This window comes from Lampetra planeri, chromosome 53 (assembly GCF_965212315.1).
Source record: "Lampetra planeri chromosome 53, kcLamPlan1.2.h2, whole genome shotgun sequence".
NCBI classification, from domain to species: Eukaryota; Metazoa; Chordata; class Hyperoartia; order Petromyzontiformes; family Petromyzontidae; genus Lampetra; species Lampetra planeri.
In genome coordinates this window covers 2,617,956-2,635,657 of record NC_136159.1, presented here as the reverse complement: position 1 = coordinate 2,635,657, position 17,702 = coordinate 2,617,956, and the positions used below count along the sequence as shown (strand labels likewise).

The 17,702-nt window shown below is 51.2% G+C and overlaps 1 protein-coding gene across 4 annotated transcripts in view; it reads left to right on the top strand.

Moving 5' to 3' along the window:
• LOC144734835 (xanthine dehydrogenase-like) overlaps positions 1-17,702 on the top strand; it is an 89,522-nt gene that overhangs the window by 60,978 nt on the left and 10,842 nt on the right. For all 4 annotated transcript variants that reach the window (XM_078617240.1, XM_078617238.1, XM_078617239.1 and 1 more), the window contains 4 exons: positions 2,239-2,372; positions 9,776-9,910; positions 10,666-10,813; positions 12,639-12,819. In XM_078617240.1, coding sequence (XP_078473366.1) covers positions 2,239-2,372; positions 9,776-9,910; positions 10,666-10,813; positions 12,639-12,819 — 598 coding nt within the window. The remainder of the gene's footprint in view (positions 1-2,238; positions 2,373-9,775; positions 9,911-10,665; positions 10,814-12,638; positions 12,820-17,702) is intronic.

Genomic DNA, 17,702 nt, shown 5'->3' with positions numbered 1-17,702 from the left:
GTGTGTGCGTGGTGGTGCAGCGGTTAGCGCGCTGCCCTTACGAAATTGGCAGCCCGAGTTCGATTCCCGCTCACGGCCAACACCAGTGACGATTTTCTGAACCTGTCCTGGGTATCCCCTAGGTCGACTCAGCCTCAAATGAGTACCTGGAGCAGTGAGTAAACCTTGGCACTGGGGAGACAACGGGGGCCGGGCGTGGTGCTGGCCACCAACTCCCTCGTGCTACTTTTCATAGGTGCTACAGCCTCCATAGGTGCTACTCGCTAACAGCTCTTGCCCCAACAGTCTGTGAAGGCTACATGGGGGATCTTTGCCTTTGTGCGAGCCGTTCCCTTATCAGCCACGGTAGGCTGCTCAGTGTCGGCAGGTTCGATTCCGGCTTCCCAGCGGAGGGCACCGTTATTTAGAATGGACGTGAAGCCGATAGCTCTCCGCGTTATAGATCAGCGTAACGGCTTTCTCCGCAAAAAGACGAAGGTGGTGCGCGCGTTTTTTTTTTGTAGTTGCCGAATCGTTAATTTAATTTCTCATCCTTTTTTTTTTATCCTCGCGCTAACCCACGGCCGACGGCGGTGCTGAGCGGCAACGCACTTCGCGCAATTACAAAACCTGCGTGTTCAGTTCGCACAATTTAGCGCTTTCATTTTTTTTTTAAACGTGCGATAGATCGGCTCCCTTGATTTAAACAAAGCCGGGGTTAATCGCGGAAATGAAACAATCTTTAACATTTCATTACCAAATTTCCAATCCGTTGCACTCGCGCGATGAGGTGAAAACGGTGCCCTTCCGGAGCCCCCCTGGCCTTCCTCGCAGCATCGCCTATAAACCCGTCTTACTGTACGTACGGTACGTTGAACTTCTTTCGCGCCGTACATAGCCAACCGTGCTCATCGGAGGTGCGTGCGGGTGGCACCCCCCGTCGCGCGCTCTCTGCGTAGCCGTTCGCCGCGCGTCGTCCATCCAATACGTGAGCAAAAATGTATTCCTCAGCGATGGGCACCAGCCATCACCAACATCAGCCATGTTCTATCCACTGATGCACGAGGCAGTCGCCATCTCCCGCACCTCCGATTAGCACGGTTGGCTACGTACGGTGCGAAAGAAGTTCAGCATATGTGCGTAACAATCCATCTAGCTCCTGCACACGGGTTGATCCCATCGCTCCATCTCTTGAGTGGACGTCCTCCTGGGCATGTCACCTCCTTTGGCTGCCCCACTCCATCGTTTGTCTCAACCCTCGGCCATTGCCGCTATCAAGAGACGGTCTCTGGCCCAAGCCCACTTGCATCTCTTAGCAGTCGGTACGATGTCTCTGCTTTGTGTTCGCTCTGCGATCCACATGTTCCTCTTTATGGCGCCGAGTGAAAAAACTAAACTTTGTATGTTTTACGTCTTTTGGTCAGGCATTGGTTACCGGACTGAGACCATTAAACTCACTGTGCCTGATAACCTGGTTTAATCACTGGCAGCTGTGTGTGCTTGAGCCTAAGATCTCAATTGGGTGTCGAGACGCCAAATCTTGGCTTTCCTGGGTAAAATGCAATAATAGCAAACGTGAGCTCCATCTATTCAGAGCATTGCTCACCCGTGACCGTTTGTAATTTTAGAAATTACCGGTGATTTCGAAATCTGTGCCATGTGCAATTGTGGAGGTTGGTCACCATGACAGTTTTCACTCGCCTCTTACCTCTCATTACCATATTCGAGCCATGCCAACCCAGAGCAGCTCAGTTTTTCCACTGCAGAAGCCGTGCCGCTGACGGTCACACGCAACGATCCAGTCAAGACGCGCGTGTACTATGTGGTGGTGCTCTGTCCTTACGGTGTACTCGTTGACGGTGCACTCTTGTGCAATGAACGAGTCATTGGCGCTGATCCTGGCCCTGCCGGGCCCTCAGCCGAGTCAATGGAGGTACTCACCTCCATTGGTGGCTTGGTACCAGCGGTGGAGATTCCTCAATCCCGCCGACCCGAGTTCGATTCCCGCTCACGACCGACATCAGTGACGATCATCCGATCCGAGCCTCCCCTAGGTCGACTCAGTGTCAAATGAGTACCTGGTGCGGGGGGTGTAAACATCGCCACTGGGGAGACAAAGGGGGCCGGGCGTGGTGCTGGCCACCCACACCCCCCCCCCCCTCGTGTGCCGTGCCGGCCTTCATAGGTGCGACGAGCTAACAGCACTTGCCCCAACAGTCCGTTAAGGCTTTACGGTTGGATGTTTGTCTTTGTGTGCAGGGCATACAGAAGTGCTGCGAGATGCTGAAGGATCGCATGAAGGACGTCAAGGCGTCCTTGCCTCCAGACACTCCGTGGAAGGACCTCGTGTCTGCCTGCTTCAAGAAGACGGTCAACCTCACCGCTCAGTACTGGTGAGCGACGCTTGCACACCGAGCCCTCGTTAACCGCTCGCTCTGTCGATTCGTTTGCCTCACGTGAGGGTGAGGTTCTGGTTCCTGCCGCGTTTGTTGGGCACAGGTCCGAAAGGCCCCCTAAAATCGGGATTGAGAATCTTTATTTATTTCTGGAGGAATCCGATGAGCTATGAAGCTCTTTTTCACACATGTCCAGTCGGGGCGGGTCAGAAGGTCACAACAACCCAAAATACAAAAAACACGGCGGGAGTGAAAAGTATAGAGGGAAGGAAGGCAGGTCACTAAAATAAGTAAATATCATCAATACGTGAAGTACAATTCCTGCCGATTTTTCAACACTAAGCGCAAGCTTGGGCAGGGCAGTAAAACAACAACAAACAACGGTACCAGAACACACAACGACGACAACACACAGGATGGGGAGGGGCTGGGTGGGGAGGGTGGGGCTGGGTGGGGGATGGGAGGGTTGGGGCTGGATGGGGAGGGACTGGTCACCCCGTGATGCCCTTATAGAACTCAACGTTTAACCTACTCACGCCGGCTTGTGCCCGCCCTCACAGTCGGGCATATTTGCGGAATACACCACGCCGCCGTTGACCCTGACCATTGACCGAGCAACCCAACGTTCCTACCAGCTCCCTCCGCAGGAATGTGTTGATAACAGTCATAATATCAATAATACCGATAACAATAGCACTACTAATAATAGTAACAAATAATAACAATAATATTGATACCAAGTATAATAACACTTAGAACGATCATGATAATAACAATAATGTCAACTTGTCACGCATCGCCGCCACCACCACCACATAGGATTGGCTCGCTCTCGCAGACAGAGAGAGAATGAATTATTCAGAGGAAATAGGAGTCACGGGCAAAGCGGGAAAGTCATCCTCTGTATATATATGAAGGTGTTACCAGCCAATTAATGAGTGTTTAATAACAATTAATAATAATTGACACTCGTAAAGCGCCTTTCACACGGAGGTCACACGCCGCTGCACGGACAAAAGGCTCCCACGCCAATCAGATGGTGTCGGAGGAAACCGGAGCGCACGGAGAAAACCCTCGCAACGTGTGCATATACGTTGAACTTCTTTTGCACCGTACGTAGCCAACCGCGCTAATCGGAGGTGGGTGCGGGGGGGAAAGGCAAGAAACCAAACAAAAACAGCAGTTTGAAAGAAATGACTTGGAATAGATGGAGCTCACGTTTGCTATTATTGCATTTTACCCAGGAAAGCCAAGATTTGGCGTCTCGACACCCACGGGAAGAGGCTTTCACAACCTTTTGTGTGATCCATCAACCCCTCGCTGCTGCCTCCACAGTGCTGGATTACGGGCCACATGCACAGCCAACACCGCCCCGGCTTATGATAGATAGTGCAGCAGATAGATAACGTGTTTCATGAATAGGGCCTGGTTTGCGGGAAGCTGAGAACAGACACGACGGGGGGGGGGTGGGGAGGGAATTCCAAAGCTGGCAAATCGAGAGAGAGAGAGAAAGAGAGCACGTGTTAATGAAAGCGCGACAGATAAGAACCAACACGTTTCTTGAATTGAGCAAGGTTTTAGGAATTCGGAGAAAAGAGACGGTGGGAGGTAGGGATGTGCGTGGAGGCGGCGGTCACGGTGGGGTAGGGAGGGATGGTTTCCAGAGCGAGGAAAGAGGGAGGAAGGGAATGAACGTTGCGCTCTCCTGCGGCGCGGTAGTGGAACGAGGGACGGACGAGAGGGAGGCGCTCGACTTGATGAAACAGCCGAGTCCTCGACACCGGTGGCGGGGTTGTCGGGGCGTGAAATTCGCGACTAATTCACCACCGAATTGGCAGTCTTGCAGGCCCCGTTCAAAATCTGGCCGTCCCCTGCGCGGCTGCTCACGTCTCCTCTCCGGTGGAAATCCTGAAGCTCGGAAGTGTTCCGGCCTGCTCAGCTGACTCAGAGACTCTCAGGGGCGTGGTGCCACAAAGGCTGCTTCTCAAGAGAGCGCTGCTTGGGAATATTCGTCCGCATTCGCTCACCGAGTTTATTCGCACGTGGGAAGAGTCGAGGATGGCTGAAGAAATCTCCCCGTGCATTCGAGGGACAATTGCCCAGATTATCTCCAAAGGCAGCCAGCAACTTGCTTGCTAACCTGCCGTCTCTTGGTCACTCCGCGAGCCAAGCGTTTTGCGAGTCTGTATGATACACAAATCCTGCCTCGAAAGCTCCGGAGCGGAAAAAAAAAAACGCGTAAAAGTCCCAGGACCATCCGTTTGGCGCCCGGCGGTAAAAAAAAAAAACCAGACGCTTCGTTTCCGCTTGTTTTGCTCCGGGCAGAAAACAACACGGGAGAATCCCAGTGTTTATTTTTTGGCGTGCGCTTTTAATTGGTCAGGGCGGATACGTAGAAGGTTGAATGTGCGACGTTGCACTTTGATCATCGCAAATAATGTGGTGTACTCTTACCTGGGGGGGCGGGTGTGGGGGGGCATTCATCCCTTGCGCTATGGCTCCCATCCTCGTGTGTGCGTTGTGCCGCTGACTTTTCTATAACCTCCCCGCCACACCCCCCCCCCCCCCACCTTCTCGTGCCCCCCATTATTTCATCCGTCAAAGTAGTTCGAGAGGAGAACGAGTGTAGTACGAGAGTATGAGAGTAGTCGTAGGTTTTTACCCTTTAAACTGGTACAAATCTGACACCTTTATACAAGGCATCATGTTTGCAATAACCGTAACACAAGCAGTCAAAATACAAACAAAAAGAAACAACTCTGATAATGGTAATGATATGCACTGTCCTTGAAGTTGATTGGTCCACACCCGAGACAGCTTTCCTTAGAGCCTAGTCTCCATTGGTGTTGGACCAGATGACGCCAAAAGGCCTAAGGAAAGCTGTCTCGGGTGTGGACCAATCAACTTCATTATCAGAGTTGTTTCTTTTTGTTTGTATTTTGACTGCTTGTGTTGCGGTTATTGCAAACATGATGCCTTGTATAAAGGTGTCAGATTTGTACCAGTTTAAAGGGTAAAAACCTACTACTATATTTTGCCACTGGTAAAGGAGATGTCTCATAGAGTATGAGAGTAGTACGAGAGGGACGTTTCACGCCGACTCGCGTCTCTCCATCCACGTGGCACCACCGGTCCTGGCGGCAGAACAAATGTCGCCAGCTGTAAAGAGACGCTGCCCTTGGTTGTTTTTTCCTTCCCCCACGAAGGAAGATTACGGGAGAGATCGGGTTTTGTTTAACCTGGCGAGCAATCAAGAGGGCAGGATGGAGTCTCATTTGCGAAGAGTGACTCGGGTCAACAAAATTACGGGGCGAAGGAGGCTGGTTTGGACGTTTAACACGTAGGCTTTCGCGACCAATATGATTCATAATAAAGGTTCTTGGGTTAGATCGCGTTATTTATAAATGTGTCGCAACCCTCCACCACCCGACACGGCCAATCAGTAAAAAAATGTGTCACGTTGACAAAAGACAATTATCTTCAACACACCGCCGGGCTAAAGTAGTGAACTATTTGTCTTTTGTCAACGTGACACATTTTTTACTAATTGGCCGTGTCGGGTGGTGGAGGTTTGCGACACATTTATAAATAACGCGATCTCACCCAAAAACCTTTATTATGGTTCGGACATCGCTCGCGACCGATGCTCGCCATGGCCAGGAATAAAACTCCCCCGCCCCCCCACAACAAAGACCCCCGTGTAGCCTGTAACAGACTTTCGGGGCAAGTGCTGTTAGCGAGCAGCACCTATGAAGGCCGGAAAGTTACACGAGGGGGTGGGTGACCAGCGTCACGCCCGACCGCCTTTGTCTCCCCAGTGGCGATGTTCACACACCGCACCAGGTACTCATTTGATGGTGAGTCAACCTAGGGGAGGCCTGGGACCGGTTCAGATAATCGTCACTGGTGTTTGCCGTGAGCGGGAATCTAACTCGGGCTGCCGGGTTCAGTAGCGCGGCGTGCTAAGCGCTACGCTACCGTTCCCCCACTCCCAACACACACGCACGCACACACAATATGAATACAATGAAATCCCTGTGTAGCACACAAAGCACTTCGGTCATAATTGCACAGTAGCTGTCAGCTCTTTGGCACGGGATCAGGGGCAACGCCTTTTTAGAGGAAGCCTCACCGGCCCAGGTGTGCTCAGCGCCTGCGGGAGAGGATGAAGTGGGACAAGGCGCAGACTCCTCCCATCCGTGGCTTCCGAGAGACACACGTGGAATCGTTTCTCGTTTTTATCCGTTCTGCATCACTGCTCAAAGGGAGGTACTGACCGGGTGTGATGGCGGTGGCGGTGGCGTAATCTGATGAATGTTGCATGGGGTTGGTAGATCAGGCAGAGATGTGAAACGCACCTGAAGGGTAACTAAGGTTGTGCGCGGAGGAAGCGGTACAGCAAAGAGGCTTGAAACATATCTGGGCTCAGACAAGCGTGTGTTGGTGCTCGCCCCGCTTTAGAGGCTGTGCGAGCTGGTGGTGGTAATTCCACATTGCTGTGGAAGGGGCCGGGCTAGGGTTGACCACTGAGGACTTATCACAGCGATGAAAAGAAAACGAATAGGCTTTTTCCGTTTCTGGGAAGAATATGGGAGGTTTCGATTTAAAGCTTTCGTGACTGCAGGGATTCATATTCTTAGGTTTGTTCGGTAAAGTCACGTAGGTAAAAATGTTAAATTAATACAAGTAAAATAAAAAAAATGTATTTTACTTTTATTAATTGTATTTTTTTATTTTTTACCTACGTGACTTTACCGAAAAAACCAAAGAATATGGTATCCTCCACTCACCACCAGCAGAAATAAATTTTGCCAGCGTCTGCGTGGCATCCCCTAGCTTTCGTTCGCGTTTCGTACAACCCCTGCCCACGTCCCAAGCAGCGTCCGATTACACTGGTCAACACACTTTTTCTGGCATAAGGTATTCCAACGGTTTCAAGGTAATTTTGGGGTGCTGATTCCAAATCTGTCTATCACATCAGGTTTTTTAGATATCAAATATTGCATTTTCAATTAAAACTGCAGAAGAAAAATATTAAATAAATATGGATATCTGTATAAAATGATATTATAAACACACTATCCTAAAAACACAGCACCATATTTTAACACTAAAGCAGTCACTGACTCGCAACAACTTGCAATCATAAGTGACAGAGTTAATTTCGGGTAAAATCAATGAAAATGGGGTATGCCGATAGCATAAAAATGAGATGTGATAGAGCAAATCTGAGATCAGATTTGGAATCAGCACCCTGAAATTAGTCTAAAACAGCTGCAAAAGTCCAGGCCAGAAAAAAATGTTTTTTTTTTGTTGACCAATGTTAGCATCCGTTGGCTCGGCACGGTGCGAGAGAAGTACAACGTGCGTACGTGCAGTCACCAACCGTCACCGACCAGGCCATGGCCGACGTGGCATGGGGAGGCCTGTATCCAGCAGTGGACGACTAACAAAGGGATGCACGTGATGATTTTTATGGTTTTACATCGTTGTGACGCGGGGGCGCAAAGCGAAATCCCGCCGAATGAATGAGGCTTTGATGGCGGAACGCCGGTAAACCCCTCTGCCCCCCCCCCCCAGTCCTGTCCCGTCCCCCCACGGCAAATTGAGCGCCTGTCCCATGCCCGTCACTCACGCAGGGACTGGGCATGTCCCATCACGCACGGCCGAGCGGATCTTTGCCGAGAGCCTCCCGTCGAAGCTGGGCGCCGCGGGGAGCCACTCTTTTTGTCGAGGGTCCACGGAGCGCCGGCGATAATCGCCCAGATGCATTGTTGGACTTTAAACGCTGCGGTCCCACCCTAAGCGGTCGTATTTTTTTTTATATTACGAAGAATATATGTGTACGGTTGAAGGGAAGGGTGCAGCCCTGCAATTGCTTGCTCACGCCACTACCGGCAGAACGGCTTCCGATAGAGCGGTGGTTTACACTACGAGACCTCCTTTACCAGTGGCAAAATATAGTAGTAGGTTTTTACCCTTTAAACTGGTACGCCTTTTGGCGTCATCTGGTCCAACACCAATGGAGACTAGGCTCTAAGAAAAGCTGTCTCGGGTGTGGACCAATCAACTTCAAGGACAGTGCATATCATTATCAGAGTTGTTTCTTTTTGTTTGCATTTTGACTGCTTGTGTTGTGGTTATTGCAAACATGATGCCTTGTATAAAGGTTTCAGTTTTTGTACCAGTTTAAAGGGTAAAAACCTACTACGAGAGCGTTGGTTCTTAACCCGGGGTGCACGCTGCACCCCCTGCGGGTGCGAGACGTGGCCAGATTTTTTTAGAAGGTAAATCATCGAAGCGCAAATTAAGCATGGGCACGTACGCGCGACTACTTTGTTTCACCAAACCCCGTGTATTTATTAACATGAAAAAAATATGCGATTGAGAACCAAAGGGGGGGGGTGCAAGGCCGCAGTGAAGGTTAAGAACCACTGCACTAGAGGGAAAGGAGTTTTCGGGAACCTCCCCAAGAGCGTCTTCTAGCCTGCTCGGCCACGCTCGCCAGATGCCTCTGAGGATTTGAGAAACTTGACCATTGTTTCAGCCGCAGCGCCAGGGGTTCGAACCAGCCACCTCTGGATTGCAAGTCCAGTGTGCTGACCATTACACTATTAACCGTGTGCGTGCGTCCGTGTGTTACTTAAATTATGCCTTTCTCTGGTGAGGTCGCTTACCCACCCAACTGCCTATCTACCCACACACCCACCTACCAATGTCCTTAGCTTTTCCACCAACCCACCTATATACTCGCTTATTCATCTACCTACCCACCAATCTACCTACCTATGCCCATACCTACCTACTAACCCTTCCAATTACTATAATACCCACCCAACCACCAAATGGCCTACATACCCACCCATCCAGCTACCTGCCAATCTTCTCAACTACTTCATTTGAGGCTGATAGATTATGGATGTGCTGCTGCAGTGAACTTACACAAAAACTGGTTATTAGGGCCTCAAGGGGGGCCGAGATTCGTGTGATATAATAATAATAAGTGTGAACCAAATACAAGCTGAAGACGAAAATCACTATGAACGTAAATAAGCAGATGAATCGCTAATCTCCAGCGTGCCTGTTGTCCTGCCATCAAACTAAGACGGTTGTTACCGCATCGCGCCCTTTCAGATGCGCTTCTGCGGCCGTCTGGAACGTTCTTCCGATATTATGAAGCCACCTGAGCTATGCGTTTTACATCGAGATTGAAAGCTCATTTCTGTTCGAACTGCTTTTTGTGTGTTAGTTTGGTGTCCTTATCACAGTTGGCTACGTACGGCGCGAAAGAAGTTCGAAGTACGTGCTCACACAGACGTCTATATCTCTCTTCTCTCCTCCAATTCCTCCGCCCCCTCGCCTGCGACACCTTTTCGATCGTCTCACGGCCGCCGTGGCAGGGTGTGGCCGGACGCGACGTCAACGGAGCCGCGCTACAACTCGTACGGCGTGACGGCCACGGAGGCCGAGCTGGACGTGCTCACGGGCGAGCACGTGCTCCGGCGTGTCGACATCCTCTTCGACTGCGGCCAGAGGTCCGTGCGAGAGCACACGTGCGCGTGTGTCTGTGGGGAGTGGTGGTGCAGCGGTTAGCGCTACGAACCCGGCGTGCCGAATTATATTCCCGCTCACGGGCCAACACCAGTGAGGATTATCTGAAGCGGTCCTAGGCCTCGCCTAGGTCGACTCAGCCTCAAATGAGTACCTGGTGTGGTGTGTAAACATCGCTACCTGGGAGACAAAGGTGGCCGGGCGGGGTGTTGGCCACCCACCTCCTCGTGTGCCGTTCCGGCCTTTATAGGTGCTCGCCAACAGCACTTGCCCCAACAGTCTGGAAAGGCTATACGGGGGATCTTTTTTTGTAGTGGTTAGAACACCGCCTTGCGAACTCCCTTGTGTGCCGTGCCGGTCTTCACAGCTGCTCGCTAACAGCACTTGCCCCAAAAGTATGTGAAGACTATACTGGGGGATCCTTGCGTGTGCGTGCATGAAGGACGCTACTACTGGACAGTTACAGGCCGTCACCCTCCAACAACAGCGGAGGGCCTAGGTGTAACATGCTCATAACAGCGAGCGGAGCACTGGGCGGCTAAAACATAGCAAGTTGGGGGCACAGTTCGGCCACAACGCAAGCAGCCGTCCTTGCGTTGTGGCCGAAACGTCGTGAGAATTGTATTTTATAATGTTTTATGTTTATTATTTTATTATTTCCCTTCTACGTGACTTTATCGAAAGAACCAAGAAGATGTATTCGTTCAGTGACGTTGCGTTGCGTCGTTTTCTGCGGCAGCATGAACCCGGCGATTGACGTCGGGCAGGTGGAGGGCGCCTTCACCATGGGCCTGGGCTACTGGCTCACGGAGCGCCTGGTCTACCACCCCACCAGCGGGCAGCTGCTCACCAACGGCACGTGGGAGTACAAACCTCCTAGCAGCAAGGTGGTGCCCGCTCGCTCCGGCCGCGCACCGTCGGCCAGCGCTCTGCTCGCGACGAACTTCCCCGTCCTACGAGTCCGCTTAGCAGAATTCTTCATCCGGCCGGGAGCCACAAGACACGCACGTTTATATGGGGCGGTCACGTTGAGGGGGGGGATGGGGGGGTCACGTGGAGGGATCACATGGGGCAGTCACTTTGGACGGTCACACGGGTTCAGGATCAGTTCCGATATCCGTCACTGGTGTTTGGTGGCCGTGGGTGGGAATCGAACCCGGGTTGCCGGTTTGGTAGAGCTTCGCATTAACCGCTACACTGCAGCTCCCGCACACACACGCACACAAACGTGCAAACACGTGTGTGCACGCGCACGCGCACGCACATACACCACTCGTCATAAAAATGTGAATGAAAGAAAAACGCGGAAAAATGTCAAGGTCACGGGCTCTGCACCCCGTTAGGTCAGCCCACTGTGCCAGTCTCTCTGGGATTGACAAGGGGAATGCGAACGGATGGCGAGGGTTCGCACACCGCCGCTATTGTGCGAGCGCGCGCACACAGATGCGCGAGCACGCCGCCGCCACTCCGGGGCGACTGTCACTCCCCCAGCTATTTGCCGAGGATAAGAGGGGGGGCCCCATTCATGCACAGCACACAGCACGGGCGGAAGTCAATAATAATCATGACGAAATAAATAAATAAATATCCAAAGCCCGCATTCATCTTCCTGCTCACACGAGCGTGTGCTGGTGCTCATCCCCGTGGTTCGGATTGATCTCTGCATCCGTCAGCCACCGTTGACTTTTCACAAAGTAGTCGTCATTTTATTAACCTTCAGATGGATGATGGATGGGCCGAGTCGGCCTCTGATTGGGATTTGAATTTCAAACTGTCCAGTTGCAAATCGAATGACATAGAACCACCCAGCCAGAGAAAACAATTAAATAATAAAACACAATTCTTTCACTCGGTGTAAAGGTTTCAATTAACACTTCTTTCTTGCTGAAGGGGAAAGGCTTTGAACATGGATTTGGTTATCTTTACACATACGCTTTGAATATAAAATGAATGCATTACTACAAACACATTTGTCATGTCGAAGAATTTCTCAAGGCGTTTTCAGGAGGGGTCCTGCACTGGGATATTTGGCAAACTCCTTTTAATCGTGACTTTGTGCACGCGCCACAACAAGATCACCCACAGACAGGAAATGCATGCACGTTTCTGACGCCCAACAATCTTCAGAGCTTTCTGAGGAAACCTACTTTCTGTGCTGCCATCTGACAAGCCACGCCCTTGATGGCCTGACTTTATCCTGACCTGCTGCAGTGTGCATTGCCCTGGTGTAGCGTGACTTTCCCTGGAGGGGCGTGGTCAAACATCCCCTGGCCTGGCGTGACGTACGAAAGTTTGTCACGTCGAACTCATTTTGCACCGTACGTAGCCAACCGTGCTAATCGAACGTGGCTTGTTTTGGCGAGGCCTGAATTTTTCCTGGATATGACGTGGCCTGATCTTGTCCTGGCGTGGCGTGGCGTCACTTGTCTTGGCGTGACCTGATCTTGTCCTGGACATGGCGTGGCGTCACTTGTCTTGGCATGGCTAGAAACTTGTCTTGGCGTGACCTGATCTTGTCGTGGTGTGGCATGGCCTGATCTTGTCCTGGCGTGGCGTGACGTCACTTGTCTTGGCGTGGCTAGAAACTTGTTTTGGCGTGACCTGATCTTGTCGTGGTGTGGCATGGCCTGATCTTGTCCTGGCGTGGCGTCACTTGTCTTAGCGTGGCCATAAACTTGTCGTGGCGTGACCTGATCTTGTCGTGGTGTGCAGGACATCCCGGTGGACTTCCGCGTGCACCTGCTGAAGGACGCCCCCAACCCGGCGGGGGTGCTGCGCTCCAAGGCGTCGGGGGAGCCGCCGCAGTGCATGTCGTGCAGCGCACTGCTCGCCGTGAAGCACGCGGCACTGGCGGCCCGCGCCGAGATCGCGCGCAACGACTACTTCCCCCTGCGTACGTGCGGCGACGGGGGGCACACGCGCGCACACACAAGCGCGCGGGGGGGCGTCACGGCTCGGTGTGGCGCGGTTTGCGTGGTGTGGTGTGGTTTGTGTTGTGTGGCACGGTTTGTGCAGTGTGGCGTGGTTTGTGCGGTGTGACGCGGTGTGGCATGGTTTGCGTGGGTGGCATGGTTTGCGTGGTGTGGTGTGGCCTGCGCGGTGCGGTACGGCTTGCGTGGTGTGGTGTAGTTTGTGCAGTGCGCTTCCATCCACCGGGGCAGGAGATGCTGTGATTCCATAGGTTATGGTTTGGTAGAGTGTGGCTTGGTTTGGTAGGGTGTGGTGTAGTTGGGTAGGGTGTGGCTGGTATCAATGGTTCTGTGGTGTGGCTTTGCTTTGTTCGTCAGCGTTATGACACTTCATAGAACGCATAGCTCACGTGTGGTGCAGTCGACTCTCGAATACCCGAGGGAATGGGGTGGAGGGGTGGCATGGAAAAATCAAACCACACAGACAAAGCATAACACGCGTAGATTCGTCCATGAGCACGTGCTCATTGTTTACCTGGGCGGAGTGGTTCAGCGCCGTCTGTGTTTACCGCTGCTTAAGGTAATCGGTTTACTTGCCCGAGGTGTCTGCGGTGTCTGCGGTCACACGGGGCTCCCCAAGACGCTGAACCCCGACGAGTGAGGAGCAGCTAACTAGAGAAGGAGCAGGCATGCAATCGTTTATTGTACAAGCTGGGTTAATCTGCAACCCGGGTAATCTGCCCATGGAGAGTTACCGCACAGAATGAATGGCGAGGTCGTCAGTGATTTTGGTAGAGTGTGGCATTGTGTGGTTTTTGTGGGGTATGGGTTGGCATAGATTTTTTTTTTTAAACTTACCAGGGAAAGGCAACACTGAGCTATCAGTTTATTTTCAGAAGCCACAAATGATAGCGCAAAGAAGTGGCTTATCACGTGGAAATTTACATCAGCAAAAATAATCCCTATCGCACGTCGATTCTAAATGTGGTGGGAAAAACCGGAGGACCCGGAGAAAAATCCACTCGACCCCGGGGGAGAGAGAACGTGCACGCTCCGAATATACAGCAGGCGTCAAGGGGTTGGGATCGAACCCACGGCCTCCTGCACACCAGGCGCGGGAGATAACGTCTCGCCAGCAGCGGGCGAGACCTTATCTGTTAGTGTGTGGCTGGGTGCGGTGGTGCGTGGCGGCGTGCGGCTCGCCTCGGCACCACCCATTGTGGCAGCGCGGCTTCAGCAATGCACGGCAGTACATCGCAGCGTCGCTTGATGCATGGTACACGACGCACATCCCTTGAGGGGCGCGACAAGGCGTAGAAATGCGATAATTATTTCACAATATATTTTTTTTACTCCCCCGCCGCCGCCGCCCACGTAGAAATGAATACAATTGTGAAATGCTTGAGATTTATTGTCGCATTACAAGAACGGAAATTATTATTCGCAAGTGCCACTTGCCAACGTAGCCTAGGGCACAACTCCGTTATGCAGAGTACACCTCTACGGAGTGGACACCCCTGGTAACACCGCAGCCTCACAACAAGAAGGCACTGGGTTTGATTCACAACTCGGGGGCGCCTTTCCGTATGTTCTCCCCCTGTTCTTCATGGGAATCCTCCGGGTTATCTGCTCTCCTCCTCTTGCGAAACTCAAAAAATTCGTACAATGTAACTGGTATTGGCTGAGAAATTACTCGCAAATTATTCAACTGGGATTATGCAGAGCAACAAAATTGCCCCTCCCAACTCCCACTGCAAAAGTAAAAAAAGTAAAACTTGGCAGGACCCTCCTGATAACGAGTCTTGAGACTCAGTGACGCTTTCTTGGATAAACAAGCGTAAGGATAAAAAAAAGAATATGGGACACCAATATCCAGAATACAACGACAAAGATCCCCCCGTATAGCTTCAAGAGACTTTTAGGGCAAGTGCTGTTAGCGAGTTGCGCCTATGAAGCCCGGCACATCACACGATGGGGTGGGTGGCCAGCACTACGCTCGGCCGCCTTTGTCTCCCGAATGGCGATGTTTGCACACCGCACCAGATGCTCATTTTATACTGAGTCGACCTAGGGGAGGCCCAGGACCGGTTCAGATAATCGTCACCGGTGTTGGCCTTGAGCGGGAATCGAACTCGGGGCACCGGGTTCGTAGCGCAGCGCCCTAACCGCTACACTACCGCTGACATCTCAATGCAGACAATTTGTAGATGGGGCATGCCACTATACCGACAAGGCCCTATTGAGCGTACATCTGTCTACGTCATAACCTTCGTAGAGAAAACGCCTCTACATCTAAAGCAAAGCGTTAAGAAGAAGAACTATGCTATGCACTTCTAAATAATCTAGATTGAAACTCATTTATTGAGAACTACTTTTTGTGTTTAGTTTGTTGCGTGTGTTTTTTTTCGCACCGTACATAGCCAAGCGTGCTAATCGGAGTTGCAGGACAACAAACTAAACACAAAAATCAGTTCTAAAGAAGTGAGTTTGTCAATCTAGATGATGTAAAAGTGCATAGCTCCAGTGGCTTCCTAATATCGGAAGGGAAGAGCGTTCCAGACGGCCGCGGAAGCGCATCTGAAAGCGCCGCGCGACGCGGTGACCACCATCTTTGTTCGATGGCCAGCAGCCAAAAGCCGCCGCTGCTGCTGCTACGAGGTTGAGCGGAGTTCGCGTGATGATGGTTCACGCCCCTTGACGAGATCGGCAAAGTATTGTGGTTCACCTCCGACCAAGCACGGTTGGCTACGTACGGTGCAAAAGAAGTTCAGCATACACATACATACGGCGCACCTCGTTACGAAACGCAGAAAGAGCGCAGCATCTATGCAGTAAAGACAGCCCACCCACCGCCCACCCACTGATCGATATATTACCCCGCCACTCCCTCCCCCATGCCTTGCGTTTTCCATAGAAAAGCGATTCTTCCTCGTCTGCAGACGACAATAATGGTAATGGTAGTAACAACAACAACAACAGACGCCGAGTTGGTGAATCATGCCGCGCGACGTTCGCCCGAGGGAGCCGGTCACGTGGTGCCCGTGCATTCATTCAGCGCCGTCTGGAAAAATAACACTGGTCAACACACTTTTTCTGGCATAAGGTATTCCAACGGTTTTTCAAGGTAATTTTGGGGTGCTGATTCCAAATCTGTCTATCACATCAGGTTTTTGAGATATCAAATATTGCATTTTCAATAAAAACTGCAGAAGAAAAATATTAAATAAATGTGGATATCTACATAAAATGATATTATAAACACACTATCCAAAAAACACAGCACCATATTTTAACACTAAAGCAGTCACTGACTCGCAACAACTTGCAATCATAAGTGACAGAGTTAATTTCGGGTAAAATCAATGAAAATGGGGTATGCCGATAGCATATAAATGAGATGTGATAGAGCAAATCTGAGATCAGATTTGGTATCAGCACCCTGAAATTAGTCTAAAACAGCTGCAAAAGTCCAGGCCAGAATTTTTTTTTTTGTTGACCAGTGTCATCGACCTTGATGTCTGGTGCGCAACGCGTTACTTCAACTCGTGCAAGATGCACCCGTGCCAGTGACTCACGTTCGCGACGTCGTTTTGCCTCGACGTTCATCGCCGCCACGTCATTCCACGATGCCAGGCACTTATTCTCCCGTGGAGTTGTGCTCACTTGGATTTGTGTGACTCGACACACGCGACCAAGTGCACACTTTATTTGCTTATTTTAATTCTCTCTCTCTCATCGACTTCACATTCCTTCATGCCCTTCCTCCGACTTGACTCTCAAAGTCACCTCACTCCTCCTCTCCCTCACATTTCCACCCACTCCCTCTCTCAGCCACCCTCCCCGCCCAATAAATGTGCGTGCGTTGGGAGGTCTCCCTTTCCTCTGTGCTGTTCGTAATGTCTACAAGGGCATTTTCTATGCTGTTTGTAGTATTATATATGATTCACTCCCTCCGTATCGGCACAAACTAAACACCTATCTATTCTGTCTTACCAGTCATTGATTTCTGCTGAAGCTTCCATGATCCTGGCCTATGGAGCCACCTATATGCGAGTGTATAATGCATGGCAGAGGTTGCAAATCCTGGTAGTGGGTTGACTTTCCTCGTCACCCGACTCGGATCACTAATTTAAGCACCACCACTTGGGGACTGAATATTTGTTTGCTGTCCCACGGAGAGACTCACATCCACCACACGAATCCTCAGTTGCCACCGATGGTCCGAGATTAGTTTGAGCTCATTCGATTTTTGTTCCACAGTCAGTTGCCCAGCTATTTTACAAGCGACATCCGTGGCGTGTGAGCACAGAAGCAACACGAAGGAAAAAAACCATCGATGTTGCAGATAATCGCCAGAGACGCGCACTGCTCCACGCTCGTGTGCATATATTACCTTTTGACTAATTTTTTATATATTTTACCAGGTAAGGCCCACGGGCTACACAGCTCTCTTTCAGAAGCGACCTGTCCACAAATGATAGCTCAACAAAGTGGCTAATCGTGTCGAAATTGACAGCAGCCAAATACCCTAACCGCATGTTGAGTCAAACTGCGGAAGGGAAAACCGGAGCACCCGGAGACAAATCCACGCGGCCACGGCGGGAGAGAGAAATATGAAAATACAAATATACATCAGGCGTCAGGGTCGGGATTGAATCCACGACCTCCTGCATACCAGGCGAGGGAGATAACATCTCCTAGCCACCGTGGCGCCATAATATGGGGGGCACGAAGACTTGTTTTATTGGTCTTGTTGGTGGATCATGTATACATAGCAGCCCTTTGGTATACCCACCAGCTTGGCAACAAGGTGTCATTTCGGAGTGCAGTACAGCAAGTAGGAGTCCAACTTGCTCTACGTGGCTGA